The 22284-nt window shown below is 44.0% G+C and overlaps 1 protein-coding gene across 1 annotated transcript in view; it reads left to right on the forward strand.

The window, feature by feature from the left end:
- Positions 1-22284, forward strand: part of sptbn1 (spectrin, beta, non-erythrocytic 1) — a 101853-nt gene that overhangs the window by 18829 nt on the left and 60740 nt on the right. Inside the window, exon 2 of the mRNA XM_068567333.1 lies at positions 14609-14945. Within this exon, the coding sequence (XP_068423434.1) occupies positions 14795-14945 (151 nt within the window). The 5' untranslated portion in view covers positions 14609-14794. The remainder of the gene's footprint in view (positions 1-14608; positions 14946-22284) is intronic.

The following is a 22284-nucleotide window of genomic DNA, read 5'->3' on the forward strand; positions in this document are numbered from 1 at the left end:
AATGGGGCATGCTGGGACTTAAAATGGATGCGGGAGGATTTTTGCGCACATTTTCCAAAACGTTAACCAGCTTGAAGAGGCAGAAAGTGATCAAACGACTGCTTCAGTCGACATTAAGTGCTGATGTTGTCATTTTAATTTGCTAAATGTTGTCTTCATCTGTCTCCTTGTGTCTTCTGAACCTGGAAAAGAGCAACATGTACGTCATTTAGCTTTAATGATTGGCTGTGTGCATCAATAAATGGCTTCTTAGAGTAGAGTGTGTATGTTTTGTTGAAATAAAAGCTGCCATCGACCATCAGAACGGCTAAATGTCAATTTATTTATTTTCATCGTGAGAATCTGCACAAATTCAACATTCGGGTCGAACTGTGAAGAGGAGATCTCGTGCTTCAGGAGCCAGAAAGAAAGAAAGAAAGGAAAGAGGAGAGGATGAAAGCCGCCTGTGAAGCGTTGTTACGCAACATTTGCTGCTCTCTCTCTCCATCTCTCTCGCTCTCTCTCTCTCTCATCCTCTTATCCTCTTCTGCCTCCTTCATTTCCATCCTCAATCCCTCCTCTGTCCCCGTCGAGTGTTACTACAGAGCCTTCTGTCAGCGTGAGACGCTGTTCTGCCTCGCCACCTCTCACACACACTCTCCTCGTGTGTGTGTGTGTGTGTGTGTGTGTGTGTGTGTGTGTGTGTGTGTGTGTGTGTGTGTGTGTGTGTGTGTGTGTGTGTGTGTGTGTGTGTGTGTGTGATGAGATGGGGTTTTATGGGCAGCCATAAGCTGATGTAACACTGTGACATCTATATTTCCTGGTCGAACAAAGGGCGGCGAGTGTCCTCGACTGTTACTGATGACACACACACACACACACACACACACACACACACACACACACACACACACACACGAGCACTCAGGACACTCATTGATAATTAATAGATGGCGTGGCAGCCGTGTGCTTAATAGAACATAGTGTGTGTGTGTGTGTGTGTGTGTGTGTGTTTGCCTCCTGAGCTGTAACTCCATGACGGCATGTGTGTCTGTGTGTGTGTTTGTGTGTGAACATGCAGCACACGCATGACCACACTAACACGAACAGATGATTAATTCATGGGGAAGTTATGAAATATAGATCCACAAAAACACCCAGGGCGGCGGCTCTCGTGTCGGCTGCTGCCGTATCAATGAAGTGAGTTTTAGTTCAGATTAGAGTTTAATCCACGCAAACATCTTCATCTTTTAATAACTGAGGAAGTGTAGAGAGGAAAAAGTAAGGTTGCAGCAAAGGAATTGACTAAATATCATTTTTTTGTATTGTTTGATTGCCCTTCATGGTCTACTGGAGCCACATGAGATGTTTTCAGATCATAAAATAATCAGCTTGCACTTCAAATCCTCACCTTGGAGCTGAAAGCAGAACAATTAGCTTGTTTTCTTGATAAAAACAGAGATAATGCATTGATTTTTAATATTCTGCCCGGTGACTAATCGGCTAATTGTGTCATCGTGAGCAAACATAAAGAAAACCATCAATAAGAATATTCAGCATTTATTAGATTTTCTTCATCTCATTAAAATGAGTTGAGTCACTTCCTCAGAGGACAGCTGCTCTGAAGAACTTCATTATTTTTAATATCTATTATGGGATGTAAATGTCTCCAGTCAGCTCTTCTCCTGGTCTTTGCTCTCCCTCCTGGTCTCCTCTGAATGATATTATAGTTATTTAATGTTGCAGGATGGTAATATGACGTTTCAAAGTAGAGGAAGGAGCTCTGGTCGGTTCTCTCTGGCTTCTTTGTCTCAGTTGAGTCTGAAGAAAACAACTCGCCTGAGCGAGCAAATGTGACCACATGACTTATTGATGGCGAGCAGCGGCGGCGAGTTAGAGTCGGTCTGGTTTGACTCGGCGAGGAGGAGGAGGAGGAGAAGAAGAAGAAGAAGAAGAAGGTTTCGACCTTTCAGAGAGAATCTAAGGAACAGAAATGCAACAAAGAAACAGAAAACCACACATATGAAAATCTATTTTATCAGTAAAAGAAACGATGAACCTCTTTTCCCCCCAAAGGGTCAACCGTGAACTGACTTTTTCCCAGAATGCCTCATTACAGTCAGACTTCCCAGATTGCACTTGGAGGTGAGAGCCACACGGGGTCAGAGGTCATCAAGCTGCCGGGTGGAGGATTATGCTGTCAGAGCACACACACACACTGTTAATTAAGTGTGTGTGTGTGTGTGTGTAGCTGCTGGACAGATTACTTTCCTGCTCCGGCGGCCATGTTGGATCCTTCACTTAGTGCAGCGGTTCTCAAACTTTTTCTGTCACGCCCCACTTTGGAGGAAGCAAAATGTTCGCGCCCCACCGCCCCACCAACACGGGAACAAAACGGTCCAACTCTGTGAGACTCCATTTGGCTTTTTTAATGAATAGATTAAAGAAAATGTAAATCCATTTAATTGAACCAGATTGCTCCATCTGACAAAAACTCATAACATGTGCAAAAAACAATGCAAATAAAGTTATATATGTGCAAAAAAAAACTCGTATTTGGTGAAAAAGATGACCAAGGAAGCCGGTTGGATCCCTGTTTTCTCCCCATAGCTTAATGTTGAAGTGTCCTTGAGCAAGGCACCGAAGCCCCAGAGCTTCACCGCAGCACAAAGATCCTTCATTACTAAGGATGGTGACATGCAGAGAATAATCCCCCTACTGTGGGATTAATAAAGGATCTGCATCCCCCCTGCGCCCCACCTGTAATACCCCCGCGCTCCACTAGAGGGTCGCGCCCCACAGTTTGAGAACCGCTGACTTGGAGGAAGTTCTGTCATGGATTTACTCCCCAGAAGATCCGTTACTCATCTCACTGTATGTTGAATCCAGATGGAAACTGTCTCACTTTTTCCCTTCTCTGTTTTTATTCTTTCATCCCTCTTTTCTTTCTGTCCCGGTCACATATGTGATCACTCGCCTCTCTCTCTCTCTCTCTCTCTCTCTCTCTCTCTCTCTCTCTCTCTCTCTCTCTCTCTCTCTCTCTCTCTCTCTCTCTCTCTCTCTCTCTCTCTCTCTCTCTCTCTCCGCCGACTCTGGAAGTGTGATCTCATCCCGTCCGCCTGCTGACACATTCCTCTGCTTTCAGCCTTTTATTCCCTCTCTCTTTTGTCGTGTGTGTGTGAGATTGTGTGTGTGTCTGTGTGTGTGAGGGAGATTGTGTGTTGGATACTCTCTCACATGACGGAGCAGAGAGGCCCCCGGAAACCCACTGAATGGTTTCAGCTCGTCTGGGTTCGAGGTGAAACCACTGATTCCTGAACAGATAGCAGCGTTACGTCGCTCTGTAATCCCATATAATCCGAGGGGGGAAGACATTTAACGGTTTCCCGCGTGCTCAGTATTTTAGTTTTTGCCGGTTTCGACGCAACCGCGAGCGTTATTGACTCGAGCGCCGCTGGAACCAGCGTTTCCACAACCACGGTGAGCGTAAGACAACGGTTTGTTTTTTAACGTTTTCGGTATCGAAACGACACAAGATGTCACATTTTCCTGGACTTTGCGGTCGCCGTTTACGAAAATCAGACTCCGACTCATGTTTACTACGACGGCCAGTGAGATGAGGACAACAACGCTACAAAAATGTGCATTAAAATAACATCAAGTATAAAACAGCGACGCCCAAAGAGAACACATTTGCTCACATGTGGTCCAACGAATGAAAGACACACATTGTTGAAAGTGCCCATTGTTCTTGGCTACACACACACACACACACACACACACACACACACACGCACACACACACACACCACACAACTGCATACTAAATAATGTGGTGTAGTAATTCCTTATTTCACGGCGTATTTGGGGATTTTTTTAAAGTAATAACCGTATAAAAATGAAAACCCTCAATGCATTTAGACACTGATTTAGCATCAGCCAAACTTCTAATAACCAAAGATCATTCATTAGATTAACGTAACGAGATAAAACAAGACTTATAATAGAAGTGCAGCTTTAAGACTGAGTTGCTGCAGCTTTAGATGACTCTGCACATAAATGCAACCCACAGGAAGTGTGTTTATAGCTGCGTTTCAATTCATTTAGTTGCTCAAAACAACAGACTTTAGTACAGCCTTGTGTTTCTGTCTCATTATTGGCCCCTCCCCCTATTGATTGGTGCCGTGGGGGGTCGTGTCTGACCTGACGATGCAGCTGTGGATCCCGTTTCAGGCTCCGCCTCCCCGTCTGACCTCTGGCGGAAAGGACGGCGCCAGAGCGTAGTCACCCACCGCTCGGCCTGCTGAGGCTGCACGGCGGGCGGAGAGCGCCGCCAGAGCCCGAAAACACACATTTATTTGAGTTTGAACGTCTGCTGCGAAAGAAAAAAGCACCTGGTGCGAATGAGATGTTGATAATGATGTCAAACTGAGACGGAAACAGTGAAAGTGATTGTGAAAATATCTCCTTTAACAGTCAGCCTCTTTTATTAGATTGCTTAACCTTTTGGAAACTGTGCGAAAATCCTCCCGCGGCCATTTTAAGTCCCAGCATGCCCCATTCAGACAATCTTTTGGCTTAAAATACATAATATTTTTCCATTTTTGAACCGAACGACACAGTTTTTTGACTGAAACTCCTTCCTAACAGACCAAGACTTTGTTTTATTGTGATTTTTGTTGCAGATTCTGATTCTTTAGGTCCTAATCTTTCCAAAAAGGTGTCTTATTGACGCTCCAGGAGGCTTTTTTGAGGAATCTGGCTCATATCATGCTGGATGTTCATATTTATTATCAATACATCTTTTAAAAGTGATTTGTTTGCAGATATACATTTTTTTCCCCCCCAAGACTTTGCTGAACAAATACATACAATAAACACAGGTATTGTAATTAATTAATCTAGACACAAAATTGGTTCCACAGTTTTTAATGGTCTAACAGTCGTTCTTTTTATTAGATCGCTTTTAAGCAACACACACACACACACACGCACACACGCACACACATGAATCTGATATAGATCAACGACACACTGACAGCACAGCTCGTTAGCACGACTAAACATAGCGTCATCGAGCGAAGCCTTTTTTTGTGCCACGGACCGGTTTCATGCTCACAATACCTTAATGGACCGGCCTTCATAGTGTGTGTGTGTGTGTGTGTGTGTGTGTGTGTGTGTGTGTGTGTGTGTGTGTGTGTGTGTGTGTGTGTGTGTGTGTGTGTGGGATGAATACGATGTAATAAAAATGATACGACCGGCATGAAAGCAAATATAAAGTGCATGAAAACACAACTCACCCTGAGCTTGTTCCTCTTTAATGAGCCGGTCCCACCTCGGGGTGACGGCGACACAAAGACACCCGGAGGTGTTCTTTATGCCTTTAGCAATTCGACTCTGCTCTCAGTGCACTCGCATTTGTTGACGTGGCGGCCATTAGTCATTGCGTATGTCCTTCAAAGGCTCGTCTTTCGTTGCCTTGTTTGCATACCTCATGATGTCTTTTGAACACAGCTTTCTTTTTCATTTGACGTCGGAGGTTTTTCTTCTTCTTTTGGCTCCTTATTGAGCTAAAGAAGTGCGCCAATGCTAATCTTTGCTAGCTTATTGGTTTTAATTTAAGGGGTGTCACGTCCCCTCTATTACGTGACCTGTTGTCCTGAGGTCACGTAATGCGTGACCTCATGACATGTGTCAAGAAGCACACACGGATGCATCGGGTCATTTTTCAAAATAAAACAAAGGCCTGGTGGTTGTGGATTCTTCTTCTGGCTCCTCATTGGGCCGAAGAAGCGCTCCGATGCTAGTCTTTGCTAGCTTATTGGTTTAATTTGAGGGGTAACGCATCACATCATCTCTATTGCGTGACCTGTTGTCATGAGGTCAAGAAGCACAGACGCACACGGATGCATCCAGTCATTTTTTCAAAACAAGGGCCCTGCCCAGTGGTTGTGGATTCTTCTTCTGGCTCCTCATTGGGCCAAAGAAGTGCTCCAAAGCTAGTCATTACTAGCTTATTGGTTTAATTTTTGGGGTAACGCGTCATGTCACCTCTATGACGTGTCAAGAAGCGCAGACACACACGGATTTATCTGGTCATTTTTCAAAATAAAACAAGGTGGGGCCCGGTGGTTGTGGATTGCTGGTTTTAAGGATAATTCCATTTATTTACCATTTCACAGGCCATGTCAGACGAGCTGGATTACAGATAATTACCACTGTGACACCACACTGAGTTCATTTAGAGATGCTAGTGGGAAATGTCAGAGAGATCTGTTTATTTCCGTTTATTTTTAGGCGAGTGAAGCAAGTTTTTAAAGGGTTTTGTGGTGGTAGAGGATGAGCACACAAACAACTCACAGGGCTTTTTTTCTGTGAGTTAGTGTCGTTTGGACCATTTGGCCCCATTGATTTATCTGCTTAACCATGGCGACCGTTAAACGCATTAGCAGTTAACCTTCTCCGATAACCTAATCATGCGGAGCGGAGCGATGCCGACTGTCCCGCAGACCTTTTCTAACGCTGTCGGAGGACATCTGTCCTGATGGGATGTTTTATGGTTACGGTTAGTGTTTTCCTTTTTTTTTGCTTTAACGTTATGAACCAGAAGGCCTTAAATGTAGCCGGCAGCTCTACTTTCCCTGCAGTGGCGGTTCTGGATGAGAGCAGCAGGGGGTCGGCGTGACGTCGGGAGTCGATCGGGAAGCAAAGAGAACTGAATTCTGCGATAATTACACAGGAAGAGCCGGAAGTGTCGACTCTCATTGTCTCTTTGTGATTCGCTCACAGATGCTGTTCATGCGTCAGTTCGTCTTCACAAAGACGACTCTGGAAGATAATAACACGTCTGTCTGTACTCCGTCTTTTTGACAATCGCTGTCAGGGAACTCGACGGGAAGCGAGTCGACTCAGAAACCGGCCGCTCCAGCTGAACGTTTATTTAATGGTCAGAAGATTAATTAATTAATTCCAATACTTGTGTTTATTGTATGTATTTGTTCAGCAAAGTCTTGGAAAAAAATGTATATCTGCAAAAAAAATCACTTTAAAAAGATATTTTGATCATAACGATGAACATCCAGCATGATATGAGCCAGATTCCCCAAAAACGCCTCCTGGAGCGTCAATAAGACACCTTTTTGGAAAGATTAGGACCTAAAGAATCAGAATCTGCAACAAAAATCACAATCAAACAAAGTCTTGGTCTGTTAGGAAGGAGTTTCAGTTAAAAAACTGTGTTCAGTTCAAAAATGGAAAAATATGACGTATTTTAAGCCCAAAAAAATTGTCTGATTGGGGCATGCTGGGACTTAAAATGGGATCGGGGGGATTTTCGCTTTGTGCATAAACTGTCGTATCATCTGTGTATGTTTGGACTGTCTGTGCATGTTTTAAAAAACTTTAAAAAACACATTTCATATGTTTTACACATTTTAGCAGCCGGTAAAATCCCTTCTGGGGCGATTTAGAAACACCTGAATATTTTCCCACAAAACTTTGAATAAAAACCAGAACTAAACAAAGAGGTTACTGTATATTTAATGTAGACATGTGTAGTAAAAGCAGCCATGGCACAACGGTGGATTACTACGTTTGTTGTTGTTTGTTCAGGGCCACATCCTGGTGTGTTGCTCCTGCTGTTCATGGAGTTTCATTCCACGTATAAAGGAGAAGAGATGAAAGAAGTTTGTTGGATTAGTAACGTGAGCGTGGAGTTGATGGCAGACATCTGCACTGCGACAGCGGGGACGGATCCAGCGGCTGTTCTGTTCACTTCCCTCTCTCTCTCTCTTTTCTCTCTGGCGGCGGCGGGACGGCGGCGCTTTGAGCTGCAGCTCGCCGCCGCCGCTCCAAATCAGTTTTGATGGCGTTTGAGTTTGACGGTGTCGGGTCAGATAACTGCTGCTGCCCTACATGGCTCCATGTGGCCTAGATAACGCTGCAGAGAGGCAACGTGATGGATGAGTCCCTCGTCCAACACACACACTCTCTCATGGCCTAAATACATTTATACCTGGTGTGTGTGTGTGTGTGTGTGTGTGTGTGTGTTTTCTTTAAAGAACACTCACTCACCTTGGACAGAACTTTGTTACACAGAAGGTCAAAATGTGATGTCACTGCAGCAGATGAGTGTTTGTGACTCCAAATGTTGAAGACTAGAGCCGTACTTTACTTTGAAAACTAGCTCAACTCTTTTGTTTTATTACTTTATGTCCGTGTCATAAATATACAAGTGTCAATAGAAGCTAATCTGCATCAGAAATAAACCCACATGTGTGAAGACTATAAGAAAACCATAAGTAAACTCATGTTTACTGAAGGAATGAAGCAAGTGAGAACTACTTCTCACTCAGACTTCTTCTGTACAATCTGACTTGTTATTGTAGCCAGAGGCGTCGCCCCCTGGTGGCCACGAGCAGGTTTGCGGCCCTGCAGCGTTGGCTTCACCTACAATGTGTTTTAAAGCTTAAACTGATACCTCTGATACCGCTTTTAAATGGAGAATTAAAAGAAATAGAGGCAGGCTCCCTAAAATGTAAATGTTTCTTAAGTTCATTTTTTTTATTATGCTTTCTGTCTGTAACTGTGTGTTTTTTTTTTTTTTTTTTTGCTGCTGCCTGTCTTGGCCGAGTCTCAGGTGGCAGACACAATATCAAAATAATTGCATTAGTTGATCTTCAAATAATAAAGTGAGAGAGATACAAATGGTTAATAACCAGGAATCAAAATTTAAATAATAAATAAATACGTATATATATAAGACCAAAAAAAGACAAATTAAAGAAAAGACAAAAATTCAAAAAGACAAAAAAAATAAAAATAAAATAAATACATAAATAATAATAATACTAATAATTTAGGAGACAAATTTACAAAAACAACATTAAAAAAAAGACAAATTTAAAAAAATAAAATAAAAAAGAGATTTCTAATCTCAATGGGACTCTCCTGGTTAAATATAGGTTTAAATAAAAATAATGAAACTGAGTTTGTTCATTCCTCAGAAACGTCCCTGCTCCCATAGTTCAGTCTGTTCGCTCCTTTCAAACTGAAAGGCTCCACGAAGATAAAACATTTAAATCCTCATGAACACGTCTGCGTCCGTTTTCTTTCACCCTGAACGTGTTGCACTTCAGAAGCAAACTGAGTTATTGTCTTTGTGTGTGTGTGTGTGTGTGTGTGTGTGTGTGTGTGTGTGTGTGTGTGTGTGTGTGTGTGGGCGCGTTGCTGTGCGGCTGATGGCGAGCTCGGGGTGAGATGCTCTGCAGCAGCGAGCGAGCAGGCGGCTCGTCCTGCGTGGGAGCGCGAACGCCGCTCGGGCCTCGGCGGGGCTTCGGTTGCCATAGTGAACCATTTGATACTTGAATTGCGACGTCGCGGAGGCCTAAAAATAGAGGAGGGATAACTGAAGACGCCAACAGGACGAGATCCGTCTGCTTCCCCGTCTGTACGGTCACGCTGGTGCAGCCGCGGAGCTGCATGCAGCTTCATCTGAGAATCCACTGTGTGTTTTTACTCTTTTACTTTAAAAAATGGTCTTTTCAAAGCTGCAGTTTGGTTCATTTTGGGAGATCGTTGGCTTTTATTTGTGGTTTCATGTTCTGAGAGCGTGAGGTCGGCGGGACGGGGGCACAAAACGCCTACATTGAGCTTCTTTATTCAGCATAAAGAAGCTCAAAATATATGAATGTCTTGTTTTTTATCTTCTATCTTTTCCTTTTTTCATCTTTTCAGCATGAAACTCCCAAAACAAAAGACTCAAAGCGAAACTCTGCTCTCACTTTAACTTTTATTTCAGTAAAATGTTGTACGCAGGAGTATTTTTAGGCCGTGGTGTTGATACTTGTACAGCGTTAAAGGACAGAAGCACCTTCCCTACGTCATCTAGTACTTTACACCTGATCTTTAAACATCAACCCTCTGGGGTCAGGGGCCATTTTCTCGATTTTTACATAATTTCTTAAATTCACTTTTTAAAGCCACTTTCATGTGATGCATACTCATGTGTTGTAAATCTAAAGTTGCAAAACAAACTCTGCTCTCTATATATTATGACACTGTCAAGTTTAAAGAGAATATATGGCTCTAAAGCTGAAAAATGTCATATTGATTTTGGAAATTCTTGTAAAAACATAACTTTACTCATCCAGTCAAACTGTGTTGGTGCTAGAAATCGGTTTATCAGAAGGTCTTATGTTCACAAAAGATGTGAAATATGTAAATAAAGTACATCGTCAGAGCAGTTCATAGTATCATAAAAACACAAAAGCAGCTTCTGGACGTGGATGTTTTTAGCTGAAGCTAAAAAGGAGAAAATAGAAATAAAGAAGCAGTGTTTGTGTTTTTCAACATGGAGCCAGTTAGACCTCATAATAAAATATTATATTATGAGTTTATAGTGTATTATTTATCAAATCTTTCATTGAAACGTGACCAATGGAAGCTGCTGCTTCCCCTCCAAACGCACCAATATTTAATCATCATGTAGTGAATTATGTCGCAGCTTTTTTTTCCGACTCCGACACTAGAAGTGCGGAAAACTCGATACAGCACAGTATCGCGATATTTTGCGTGGCGATATTGTATCGATACACGGAAGCAGAGTATGGATCTTTTATTTAATCAATTCTAAAAGTTTTTGGTCTTTGATTAGTAAAATCAATTTTTTATTTGTTGACAAAGTTTTCCTTTCGGGGGACAATTTGCAGTTGCAAAAGAGCTGATAAATCGCAATATATCGCGATACTCAATATATCGCAGTATCGTGATAATGACGTATCGTGGTGATTCCCACCCTGAGGCGACACCGTGATGTCGTTCCGCTGAATGAAAAATATACACAAAAGTTGAAAACAAAAACCTTCAAGAATATGAGTTATTGGCAGAAAAGAGAGAGAATTAAAGTGTTTTTTTACTTCCACGTTCATGGTGCTGCTTTTGTGTTTTTTATAATACTGTTATGAACTGCATTGTCTGTCGTGGGTTGAGAGGAACTGATTCATCAAGAGAAAACAACAACAACAACAACAGGGCGAAGGGAGCGCTTCACATTATCATCTTGACAATTGTTGGACCTCTCGGGGACGCGAAGAGAAGTCGCACCCGACAGCCTTCATCACAGGGGGGAGGGGCGTTAACGCGAGTCGACGGGAGAGGAGGATGCTGGGAGACAAGAGAGGTGGAGGGGGACGAGAGGGGTGGAGGGGGACGAGAGAGAGGTGGAGGAGGACGAGAGAGGTGGAGGGGGACGAGAGAGAGGTGGAGGGGGACGAGAGGGAGGTGGAGGGGGACGAGAGGGGTGAAGGAGGGAGAGAGAGGTGGAGGAGGACGAGAGGGGTGGAGGGGGACGAGAGAGAGGTGGAGGGGGACGAGAGGGAGGTGGAGGGGGACGAGAGGGGTGAAGGAGGGAGAGAGAGGTGGAGGAGGACGAGAGGGGTGGAGGGGGACGAGAGAGGTGGAGGGGGACGAGAGGGAGGTGGAGGAGGGAGAGAGAGGTGGAGGAGGACGAGAGGTGGAGGAGGACCAGAGGGAGTTTAGCCGTGCAGGTTTATTAACATCCGATATCGCGACTGAACGTTTTTTATCGATGGAACGGCTTCAAACGTTTCATTCAGTTGATCCAAAACTAAACTATTAAGTTCACAAAAGATGCTTTTTATTCTTTGAAATATGAATTACCAGCTAATCGGGTTAGATGTGACTCGTATTCGACGTTAAGTGGCACTGAAAGACTCGTCTGAGAGACGCGTTCATGTCCGTCCATCATCCCGTCATCTCTCTACTTCAGTGCTTCCTGTTGTTATTCTCTCCTGACTTATCCCTCTTGCTATAAATACTCCTGAGTATCACACACACATTTTAATGCTTAAAAAGGTGTGTGTGTGTGTGTGTTATGACTTTTGTGTGTCTGTGTGTGCCGTCATGGTGTGTGTGTGTGTGTGTGTGTTGTCATAACTTGTGTGTGTGTGTGTGTGTGTGTGTGTCGTCATGACGTGTGTGTGTGTGTGTGTGTGTGTGTGTGTGTGTGTGTGTGTGTGTGTGTGTCGTCATGACGTGTACGTGTGTGTGTGTGTGTGTGTGTGTGTGTGTGTGTGTGTGTGTGTGTGTGTGTGTGTGTGTGTGTCGTCATGACATGTTTGTGTGTACGTGTTGTCATGACGTGTGTGTGTGTGTGTGTTAGGACAGGTGTGTTTTGTCATGACTGGTGTGTGTGTGTCTCTCGTCATGACTTGTGTGTGTGTGTGTGTTTTGTCATGACTGGTGTGTGTGTGTCTTTCGTCATGACTTGTGTGTGTGTGTGTGTGTGTGTGTGTGTGTGTGTGTGTGTTGTCATGACTTCATGACTAGTGTGTGTCTGTGCGCTTCATTGCTTCTGAATGAGTGCACATTGTGTTAGCGTCCACACACACACACACACACACACACACACACACACACACACACACACACACACACACACACACACACACACACACACACACACACACACACACACAGCCCCAGTGCTGTGTATTTTTAGCATAGCAACACTAGCTGCGTCCTGATTGGTCGACATCAGCGTCTCTCCTCAGATGCAGAAATAATCTCATTGGCTGAGTGAAGCGTCAGTGGGCGGAGCCAGAAAACAAGCAGCCAATCGGTGAACTGAAACCGCAGCTGGACTCTTTTTACTTAAAACAATCAATAAGTCTCCAACTCGACAACCACAAGTTAGATTTGTCCCCCGATTACGTTCACTATTAATCGATAAATCAATCATTTGCTCTATTTAATAAAAATAATAATAAGAAATTAGGAAAATGCCCATTCTAGCTTCCCAAAACACAAAGATATTAAAGAAAAATCAGCGACATTTGATCTTATTGTTGAAAAGATGAAGATTAGCTGAGACATTTTCTTTCATTGACTAATCGTTGCAGCTTCAACAAGAACAAGATGAAGACGTCTTCATCTGCAGTTCTTCTCTTCAGTTGATTCTTTCTGTCTAAACTACTCGTTGAAATATTGAGTGTTTCAAGGGCTTCCAGCCGAAGGACACGTGCAGCTTATTGTAGTCCGTTCATGGAAAGTTGTCTATAAAATCACTCAAGATTAAACTTTAAACCTTTTTGTTTCAAAACCACGACTCGAGGCTGAGATGTGTCCTCTCTCCTCTCCTCTCTCCTTTCCTCTCTCCTCGCTCGCTCGTCTGCTGTTCAATGCGTCTGAGCTGCTCTGGTGTGTTTTTGTGCTGAGTCATGGTGCCGTTTGCTGTCTGCCGGATCCAAACGGACTCCCGGCGCCGACTCGCTGCTCTCGGTTTACAATGAAAAGTGCGTCACACTTTTTTGTTAAATTAAATTCTTCTTCTTCTTCTTCCTCTTCCTCGTCGTCGTGACTGCATCATTTAATAGAGTCTGTAATTATGCATCAGACTCTCGTTTACTGGGCTTAATGAGCTTTCAATATTCATTAATTGACGATCACGATGGAGGGAATCTGACGTGTTGCCTTCATGCACAATATTACTGATTTGCACATGAACGTCATCACAAACTACTCAGCTGTTTACTGCTTATTACAATATTTTAATTACTTTTTGGAAACCGTGCGCGAAAATCCTCCCGCATCCATTTTAAGTCCCAGCATGCCCCATTCAGACAATCTTTTGGCATAAAATACGTCATATTTTTCCATTTTTAAACCAAACGACAGTTTTTTGACTGAAACTCCTTCCTAACAGAACAAGACTTTGTTTTATTGTGATTTTTGTTGCAGATTCTGATTCTTTAGGTCCTAATCTTTCCAAAAAGGTGTCTTATTGACGCTCCAGGAGGCATTTCGGGGAATCTGGCTCATATCATGCTGGATGTTCATAGTTATGATCAAAATATCTTTTACAAGTGATTTTTTTTTTTTTTGCAGATATACATTTTGGCTGAACAAACACATACAATAAACACAAGTATTGGAATTAATTTGGGGTTCCTACGACGACTCAAACACAAGGTGAAAAGAGGTCTAAAGACAAAATTGGTTCCACAGTTTTTAATATTTTAATTACCTTTCTAATATCTTGAAACGTGTCTGTTTGGTGTCGTCGCCTCTCGGCTCTGACCTGCGAGTGTTCCTCAGATCTTGTAGTAGCGCGTTGTGACCAGAGGGAGGCGCCATTCGCTCAGTTTACAGATGAACTCAGTGCAGAGCCGGAAGAAGCTGTAGCCAATCAGAGCAGAGCGATGGTCACATGACTTCAACACCATTCAGGGCGGGCAGGTTCAATCACTTCTCTGATGTTAATACAAAATACATTGATGGAGCAATACACAGTGAAATGATGTCATAACCAGAGCAGACTTGGCATTAAAATTAATTTGAGCAGAAACTTTAAAGGACTCTGACACCGTGGGGAAGAACTGGAGACAGTTTTAAATGAGACGGATTCTCAATTTTATATTAAGAAACATTTTTGTAGTGCGTTTGATCTTTGTTTTTGTTCATAAGAGTCCCATAAGCTTTCATTATATTGGACAAAAATGGCGACATTGACAAAAACAATCCTTTTCTTTTTCTATGTACCTGTTTGATGTCTGAGTTCGCTCTCTGGGGTCACGTCCACTAACTCCGCCCCTTTCTTGTTTCTCTGCAGGTTTCCAACCAGCTTCTCCGGCCTGCCAGAGCTGGTCAGAGAGAGAGAGAGCGAGCGAGAGAGAGTGTGTGTGAGGGTGTGTGTGTGCGCACTCGTGTGTGTCTAAGAGGGGTCCCCCAACGCTAGCGGCGGCAGGTGGAAGGACTCGGAGGTGGCAGCGGCGGTGGAGTCACGGCGAGGGTCAAGATGACGTCTGTAGCGGCGGAGTTCGACCACATGGAGATCCAGCAGCAGTACAGCAACGAGGGCGTCAACAACCGCTGGGACGCCGACGACTGGGACAACGAGAACAGCTCGGCCCGCCTGTTCGAGCGCTCGCGCATCAAAGCCCTGGCAGGTAGGACGGACCCCAAGAAGGTTCGACGGCGGCTTCAGGGATTCTTCACAGCTGATTTTTAGCTTCAGAAAGGGGCGAAGCGATTCAGTTTGGTGTTGATTATTGATGATTTCACTCAAATGTCTGAATTCTTTAAGGATATGTTGCTCAGCAGAGCGCTATAAGTCCGTATCGCTAAGCTAACCGGCTTGTTTTATCCAGCTAACATCACGTAAAAGCCTGGATTGAAGTCACGAGTGCGTCTGGTTGTTGTTCTGTTGAGAACTGGTATCTTTTGTGTTGTTGGCTTCATCCTCTGTGTGTTTTTGTGTTTTCGGGGAGCGCGGCGGGGAGCCTCAGCAGCTTTCATAAGCGCTTTCATGAGGTTGCCGGGTTCGTGTCAACACGGAGAACAATGAAGCTTTCTCAGAAACACAAACTGAATCATGAAAACACAACACTGTTTTTTTTTTTTTGTGGTGGTGAATTCTCATATTTTCGGGCCCACGCAGTCCGACGTGGACGCGTCAGGAGCTCAGCCTGCTGGCGCTCGGCCTGGTCGCTCCGCAGCCAGCACACCTGTTGACAATCAGGAGTTAACGAGGGCTAACGAGGCTCGTTAACGAGTCTGACGCAGCTGGCCTCTTTTTTTTGTTGTTTTTTTTCACACCCAGAAGAAATCCAGATGCGATTCTTAGGTCTCTTTCATTCACACTCGGTGGCGTCGGTGAGGTCACAGATCTTTTGTTTTTCACGGCTGCATTTAAGTCAGAGTCCGTCCTCCTTGAAGCCCAGAAGGAGGAGGTGGTGGTGCACAACCCACACTTGGAGGAGTTGGTGTTGTTAGTCACGTGACGTCAGTCGCCTGGACCGTACTTCCTGTGTGAGTTTATTTTGAAAAGACGAGAAGGACAGTTTGAAACTCGAGCGTTGGTGTTTGGCCAGTTTTTGGGTGAGAAAGCGTCTCGCGGGTGTCAAACGAGGCACCTGAGCTTCGCTTCGGGTCTTCATCGACGTATATAAACCGTCCAGACTGTTACGATGACATCACCGATGACCTCATACTCGCCGTCACACACACACACGCGTTCGTTCACCCTCGCCGCGCTCGCAATACGCTGCCGATATTCAAATTTTTTTAACAAAAGTGGACTTTTAATGGTGCGTGAGTTATTATTGTTGTCTCGCACGCTTTGTGTGTTGTGTTGTGTGTTAGTTTCTGTAACTCTATCACTCTCTCCTCCTGCTGTTTGCATCCCGGCGGCCGACTGCTTCAGCCGTGTCCCACTACACTAAATAATTCACGGCAGTGTTAAATATGCAGGAGAGTGGCGATGGTGTGTGTGTGTGTCTGTCAAAGGTGTGGGGGCGGAGCTTGTGTTTCATAATGGCTGCTGAGAAGTTATAAATAGTGTATTATCACTCATAACAGTGTCCACTCACAACTGCTCCCCCGTTATAATATTCCTTTAATATTCAGGTTTGGTTGACTTTCAGAGAGATATTAATGAATTAAATCGTGTGTTTCATCCTTCAAGTCCTCGTTCGTTGTTGTTACAAACATTTTTTTTTTTTTGTGGTTTCGTCGTCTCTCAATGGCGCGCTGCAGGGATGACGCATTTCTGTCGGCCAACCAGGAAGTTAGCGTCACGCTGGCTCCCTCAACAAAAAGCCAACGGGATGCGATTTGTTTTCTTAAACGTAGTCTGAATGTCCGGTTCCTCCTCCTCCTCCTCTTCCTCCTTAAAGCCTCTTCCTGTTGGTGGATGTGTGTGGGGTGATGACATTGAAGTGTGTGTGTGTGTCTTTGTTTCTGCTGTGAAAGAGCTGAATACCAGATTACCACACTAGCAGTATTTAGTTCAAATAGTTAGTACCGGTTGCAGTTTTTTCTTGTTTCCATCACTGAGATGTCTGAACGTCTCTGCAGCTCTCTCACTGATCAGAAACACGACATGAAGGAGTGCGTTGTAGTCATTCAACCCTTCACCAGCAACGTCTGAAAAACGATGCTGAGACCTGTGTGTGTGTGTGTGTGTGTGCACGCTTGAAGGAAGTGTGTGACGCCTCCATATGATATCCTGGGAAACACAAAACCGCCGGTCACCATGAAAACGCAGCCGTATCTACTTACAGTGAAGGCAGAGATGGAAGGAGTGTGTGTTTGTGCAGTGTGGGGGGGGTTTCTAAGTCTGTGTGTGTGTGTGTTTGGTGTGTATACAGACTTTGACACATATAACTGAGGTGGATGCTCTCTATGTTGTCTGCATGTTTCTTTTTGTGTAAAGTTTCTTTAGTCTTAATATCTTAACCACCAATGACTCGTTTCATTTCCACTCATGCAAAGATGATATAGAGCATAATAATGCAAATGCTCCCTTTTCAAAGAGCAGTTCATGTTTTAGTTCTTGAAGATATTCAGACTATCTGTTCATAAAAAGGCTCAATACAGATGTGCAGTGTCACAAAGCTCGGGTCTTGTAACGGTGGGAAAACTTTAACTTCTGGCTTCACGTTGGCTGAAATGTTGGCGACATTCTCATGTGAACAAACACAACGGGCGATATCGACATCATGTGTCCGTGTCGCTGTCGGCCTGCCGAGGCCGAGACGGTGACCCCGAAGGGATTGTTCTGTCCTCAGAGCAGCTCAGAATAACTTGAGGAAGAGGAGGAGGAGGAGGAGGAAAGGAGAAGAGGAGAAGAGGAGGAGAGGAGGCTCTCAGGAGGCTCAAACCTCATCACACGCTCGATACCAAACGAGCTTCATGGGGTTTGTACATATTCGGATGGATGGATGGATGGATGGATGGAAGATGGATGGATGGAAGATGGATGGATGGAAGATGGATGGAAGATGGATAGAAGGAAGGAAGATGGATGGAAGGAAGGAAGATGGATGGAAGGAAGGAAGATGGATGGAAGGAAGGAAGATGGATGGAAGGAAGGAAGATGGATGGAAGGAAGGAAGATGGATGGAAGGAAGGAAGATGGATGGAAGGAAGGAAGATGGATGGAAGGAGGAAGGAAGGAAGATGGATGGATGGAAGGAAGGAAGATGGAAGGAAGGAAGATGGATGGATGGAAGGAAGAAAGATGGATGGATGGAAGGAAGGAAGGAAGATGGATGGAAGGAAGGAAGATGGATGGAAGGAAGGAAGATGGATGGAAGGAAGGAAGGAAGATGGAAGGAGGAAGGAAGGAAGATGGATGGATGGAAGGAAGGAAGATGGAAGGAAGGAAGATGGATGGATGGAAGGAAGAAAGATGGATGGATGGAAGGAAGGAAGGAAGATGGATGGAAGGAAGATGGATGGAAGGAAGATGGATGGATGGAAGGAAGATGGATGGAAGGATGGATGGATGGAAGGAAGATGGATGGATGGATGGATGGAAGGAAGATGGATGGATGGAAGATGGACGGATACTTTATTCGTCCGCATGGTGAGATTAGTTTGTAGCAGCAAGCAAAGTTATAAAGACACAAAAATATCAGGTGTGAAAAATACACAATAAATACAACAAAACAACTAAATCTAAAGAAATAAATCAATACAAATGCAAAGTATATGTAGTGTATATACTTTCAAATGGAAGTATTAAGTACTTGTGTAGGTAAGCATTGATTGCCGTTTAGAAGCAAATGCTACATAGATTTATCAATATTGATCTATAATTTACCGTCTGCAATTAATTTCCAAGAGCAGTTTATTAATTCTTTTAATTAGTCGTTGTTTAGATGTAAATAGAACGTTAATAACCACTTAAGCGTTTATAAACGTGAGTATTGATCTGCTGAAGCAGAGGATTCGCTCAGCCGCTCGATAATTAGAACCAGCAGCCGTCCAGGTTACACACACACACACACACACACACACACACACACACACACACACACACACACACACACACACACACACACACACACACACACACACGTATGTGTCTCACTTCCTGTTCAGAGACCAGATGGTGGAATGCTGGGAATGTTGGTGTGTCTGGGTTTTTCTTTCTTTTTTTCATGCGTTGGTGAATGTGTTTTAATTGTTTTACATCAAAAGAAAAGTGAAAGTAAAGAAGCTGAAAACGTCTCTCTGCTCTCCGTATTCCCTTTCTTCTATCCTCCGTTCTTTCTCTTTTCAATTTTCATCCCAGTAGATAAAATAAGATCAGATAATCTTAATTGATCTCGTGCAGAAGCACAAGAATATACAAAAGTATAGACGAGTAATAAAAAAACAACAAAATGAACCATAAAAAAAAACAATACAAACACTAGAAAAAAGTAATCACACCTCCAGAAGGCAAAGGAAAGCTTCCTGTCCAGATGAAATTTAAAACCCAGCTGATCATTTCTTACAGTGGACGCCGCCGCTCATCACCAGACTCGCTTCCAACATGGCCGCCGGTGGCCCTGTTGTTGTTTGCTGGCGCTCTGACCTCAGGAATGTCTTTGTGTGGTCATGGATGAGGGGGGGTGTGAGGCGGCGTGCCGGTGCGAAATTCCCCACTGCAGCGACACAAGTTTGAACCCTGAACGCACCACCAGAGGAGCAGCAGCAGCTCTGGACTCCATTTGGTTGAAAGGTGTCATCACAGAATGACTTCAGATGCATAAAATGATGTGTTTTAGTGGCAGCGGCAGTGTTTCAGGAAGCGTTCGCTTCCACCTCCTCCTCTTCCCCGTGAGCACATGCGGTCTGACTCGGATGAATGGTGCGCAGAGAAGGAGGGGGGGGGTGCTGCGCCCTGAAGGGCCGAGCCACGAGGAAGCCAGATGACTCGGGTAAAGGAAACGCGGCGTTACCGCGTCGTCATGTCCGGACGACCGACGGCACATTAAAAGAAGAACCACAGCGCTGGTTCAAGCTGCGGAAAACTATTCGGTCCATCTGTTGTCGGTTTGCCGCGGCCGCCGACCTTTGACCCCTGCACAGATGTCTGGTTTTGTAACGCTGGAGAGCTGCAGCCGGGTCTACTTTTCATCTGACAAACCGGGAACGCCGATTACGCGTCCGTGAGTCACATCGGCCCGACGCTGAAGTTTCCCCAAAGTGCTGCCGTTTGTGCACAAGATTAAATCCGTCTTCAGATATTATAAAGAAAAAAAAGTGTAATATAGTGATATGAAAGAAAAACCTTTTACACGTGTGAACCTTTAACACGCAACACGCTGCACATGACAATATAAATTATTAAATATGAGGTGGGAACCACGATTTCATTTTATCACGATACTCGAGTCCCGATTCGATACTATCGCGATATATTAAATATCGCGATTTATTCCTTTTGTTTTTTCCACCGCAAATTGTCTCCAAAGGAAAACTTTGTCAACATATTGCAGCAAAATGAAAAAAGCTGAAAAGGCAATTTTATAATTCGAGGACCAAAAGGTTTATAATTAATTAAATTTACATAAAGATAGAATATCGGCACGCAAAATATCGCGATACTGTGCTGTATCGATTTATTTTTTTAAATTTAATTTTCTTTTTCTTTTTTTTTTAGCTGTATCGATTTTTAATAAATAAGCCCCATTTGATAAATATTGAGATATTGATGGGTGTCTTAATTGTTCTGGTGTCAAATATTGTCGTAAAGAAACGACCTCATCCCCAAACTAAGTGAATATCTCTGAATATCTATTTGAAACTCACGGTTCACTTACTCGCTTATTCTGTCACTTTTCCACCACGTCCCTTCTTCTTCTGCAAAAGGAGCTTCACTTTGCCGTCGACGACACAAGAACCCGTCATGAAGTTGTGTACTCGGGTCATGTGTCGACACCGAAGCGACGTCTGTCCGCCGAAGAAGCCGGCGGGGGATGTGGTTGCAAAAAAGAGCTAAAAGGGGGCGAGACATTGAGTTTATGATTAATTTGTCGTGGATACTGAGAGTCCCCTGAGGCCAGGATGTTGGTGCACACAGTTTTCTCTGTTGCAACTTTCAACATCCAGATTCCCCAAAAAAGCCTCCTGGAGCGTCAATAAGACGCCTTTTTGGAAAGATTAGGACCTAAAGAATCAGAATCTGCAACAAAAATCACAATAAAACAAAGTCTTGGTCTGTTAGGAAGGAGTTTCAGTCAAAAAACTGTCGTTCGGTTCAAAAATGGAAAATATGACGTATTTTATGCCAAAAGATTGTCTGAATGGGGCATGCTGGGACTTAAAATGGGCGCGGGAGGATTTCCAAAGTTAAAATATGAGTCGCTCCATAAAAGAGTGAAAGGAAGTCGGTCTGCAGAGTTTCTGCTGGTCGACTGCGTGACCTTTGCTCTACTTTTGTCTGTGAATGATCTACTTCAGCGAGTAAAAGTGAGAAGAAAAAACAAACTCGGGGAGTTGGCGCTCTTTTTTTTTTTTTGATCGGAAGGTCAAAGGTCTGTGATTTAGTGAAGCTCGTTGACTTCTATTCAGGGAACAAACGCCTCAGTGTCTCATTGTAGGAGTGAAAACCTTTGACTTTTGTGTTTGTAAATGCGTCGCGTAAACCGAGACGTAAGAAAAAAGCAAAGTTCTGGACGGTTGATCCTCGTTCTGAATCCTATGCAGGAAATCATCTGCATGTGTTTCATTTCCTCGAGCATTTTTTGTGTTTTTTTTTTTCTTCTCCTGTCATCTGCAGTTATTTCGGGGTCACGTGGGTATTTGTTCCGCGTATTGTCTTCGTGTCGTGACCTCCTGCGTGTCCAGTCCGTCCACGCAGGAAGTGAAGCCGATTCTCCTCCGCTCGGGTTTCTCCGCGATGCCCCTCGCTCTTCCTGCGACTCCGCCTTCATCCCCCGAAACCTGCAGGTTAATGTTAAAGCTGGAGATGTGTGTGTGTGTGTGTGTGTGTGTGTGTGTGTGTGTGTGTGTGTGTGTGTGTGTTGTTGATGGACAGCAGGCTCAAACAGGAAGTGCTTGCGGGGCTCAGACAGGAAGAGCATGGCTCTAATATTAGAGCTCAGATATTCTCAGGATGTTTGGAGGTCTGTGTGTGTGTTTGAGCGATACACACACACACACACACACACACACACACACACACACACACACACACACACACACACACACACACACACACACACACACACACACATCCTGTTCCCTGGTACAACTCATCCTCTGCGCACACCGTTTTACTGATTAACTTTATTGGCCTAATATTATTACCACAGTTACTCGGAGACGGCAGAGCGAGTGTTTTCACATGACGTGTGTGTGTGTGTGTGTGTGTGTGTGTTTTCGTAGTTACTCCGTGAATTGCCTCTCAGTCCGTTTTTAATCCAATAAGATGCATTTTTCTCAATCCGGCCGCCCATTTTAAGTCCCAGCATGCCCCATTCAGACAATCTTTTGGCATAAAATACGTCA

Source organism: Clinocottus analis, unplaced genomic scaffold (genome assembly GCF_023055335.1).
Source record: "Clinocottus analis isolate CAN_PGR_092001 unplaced genomic scaffold, fCliAna1.0.p SCAF_8, whole genome shotgun sequence".
Taxonomy (NCBI): Eukaryota; Metazoa; Chordata; class Actinopteri; order Perciformes; family Cottidae; genus Clinocottus; species Clinocottus analis.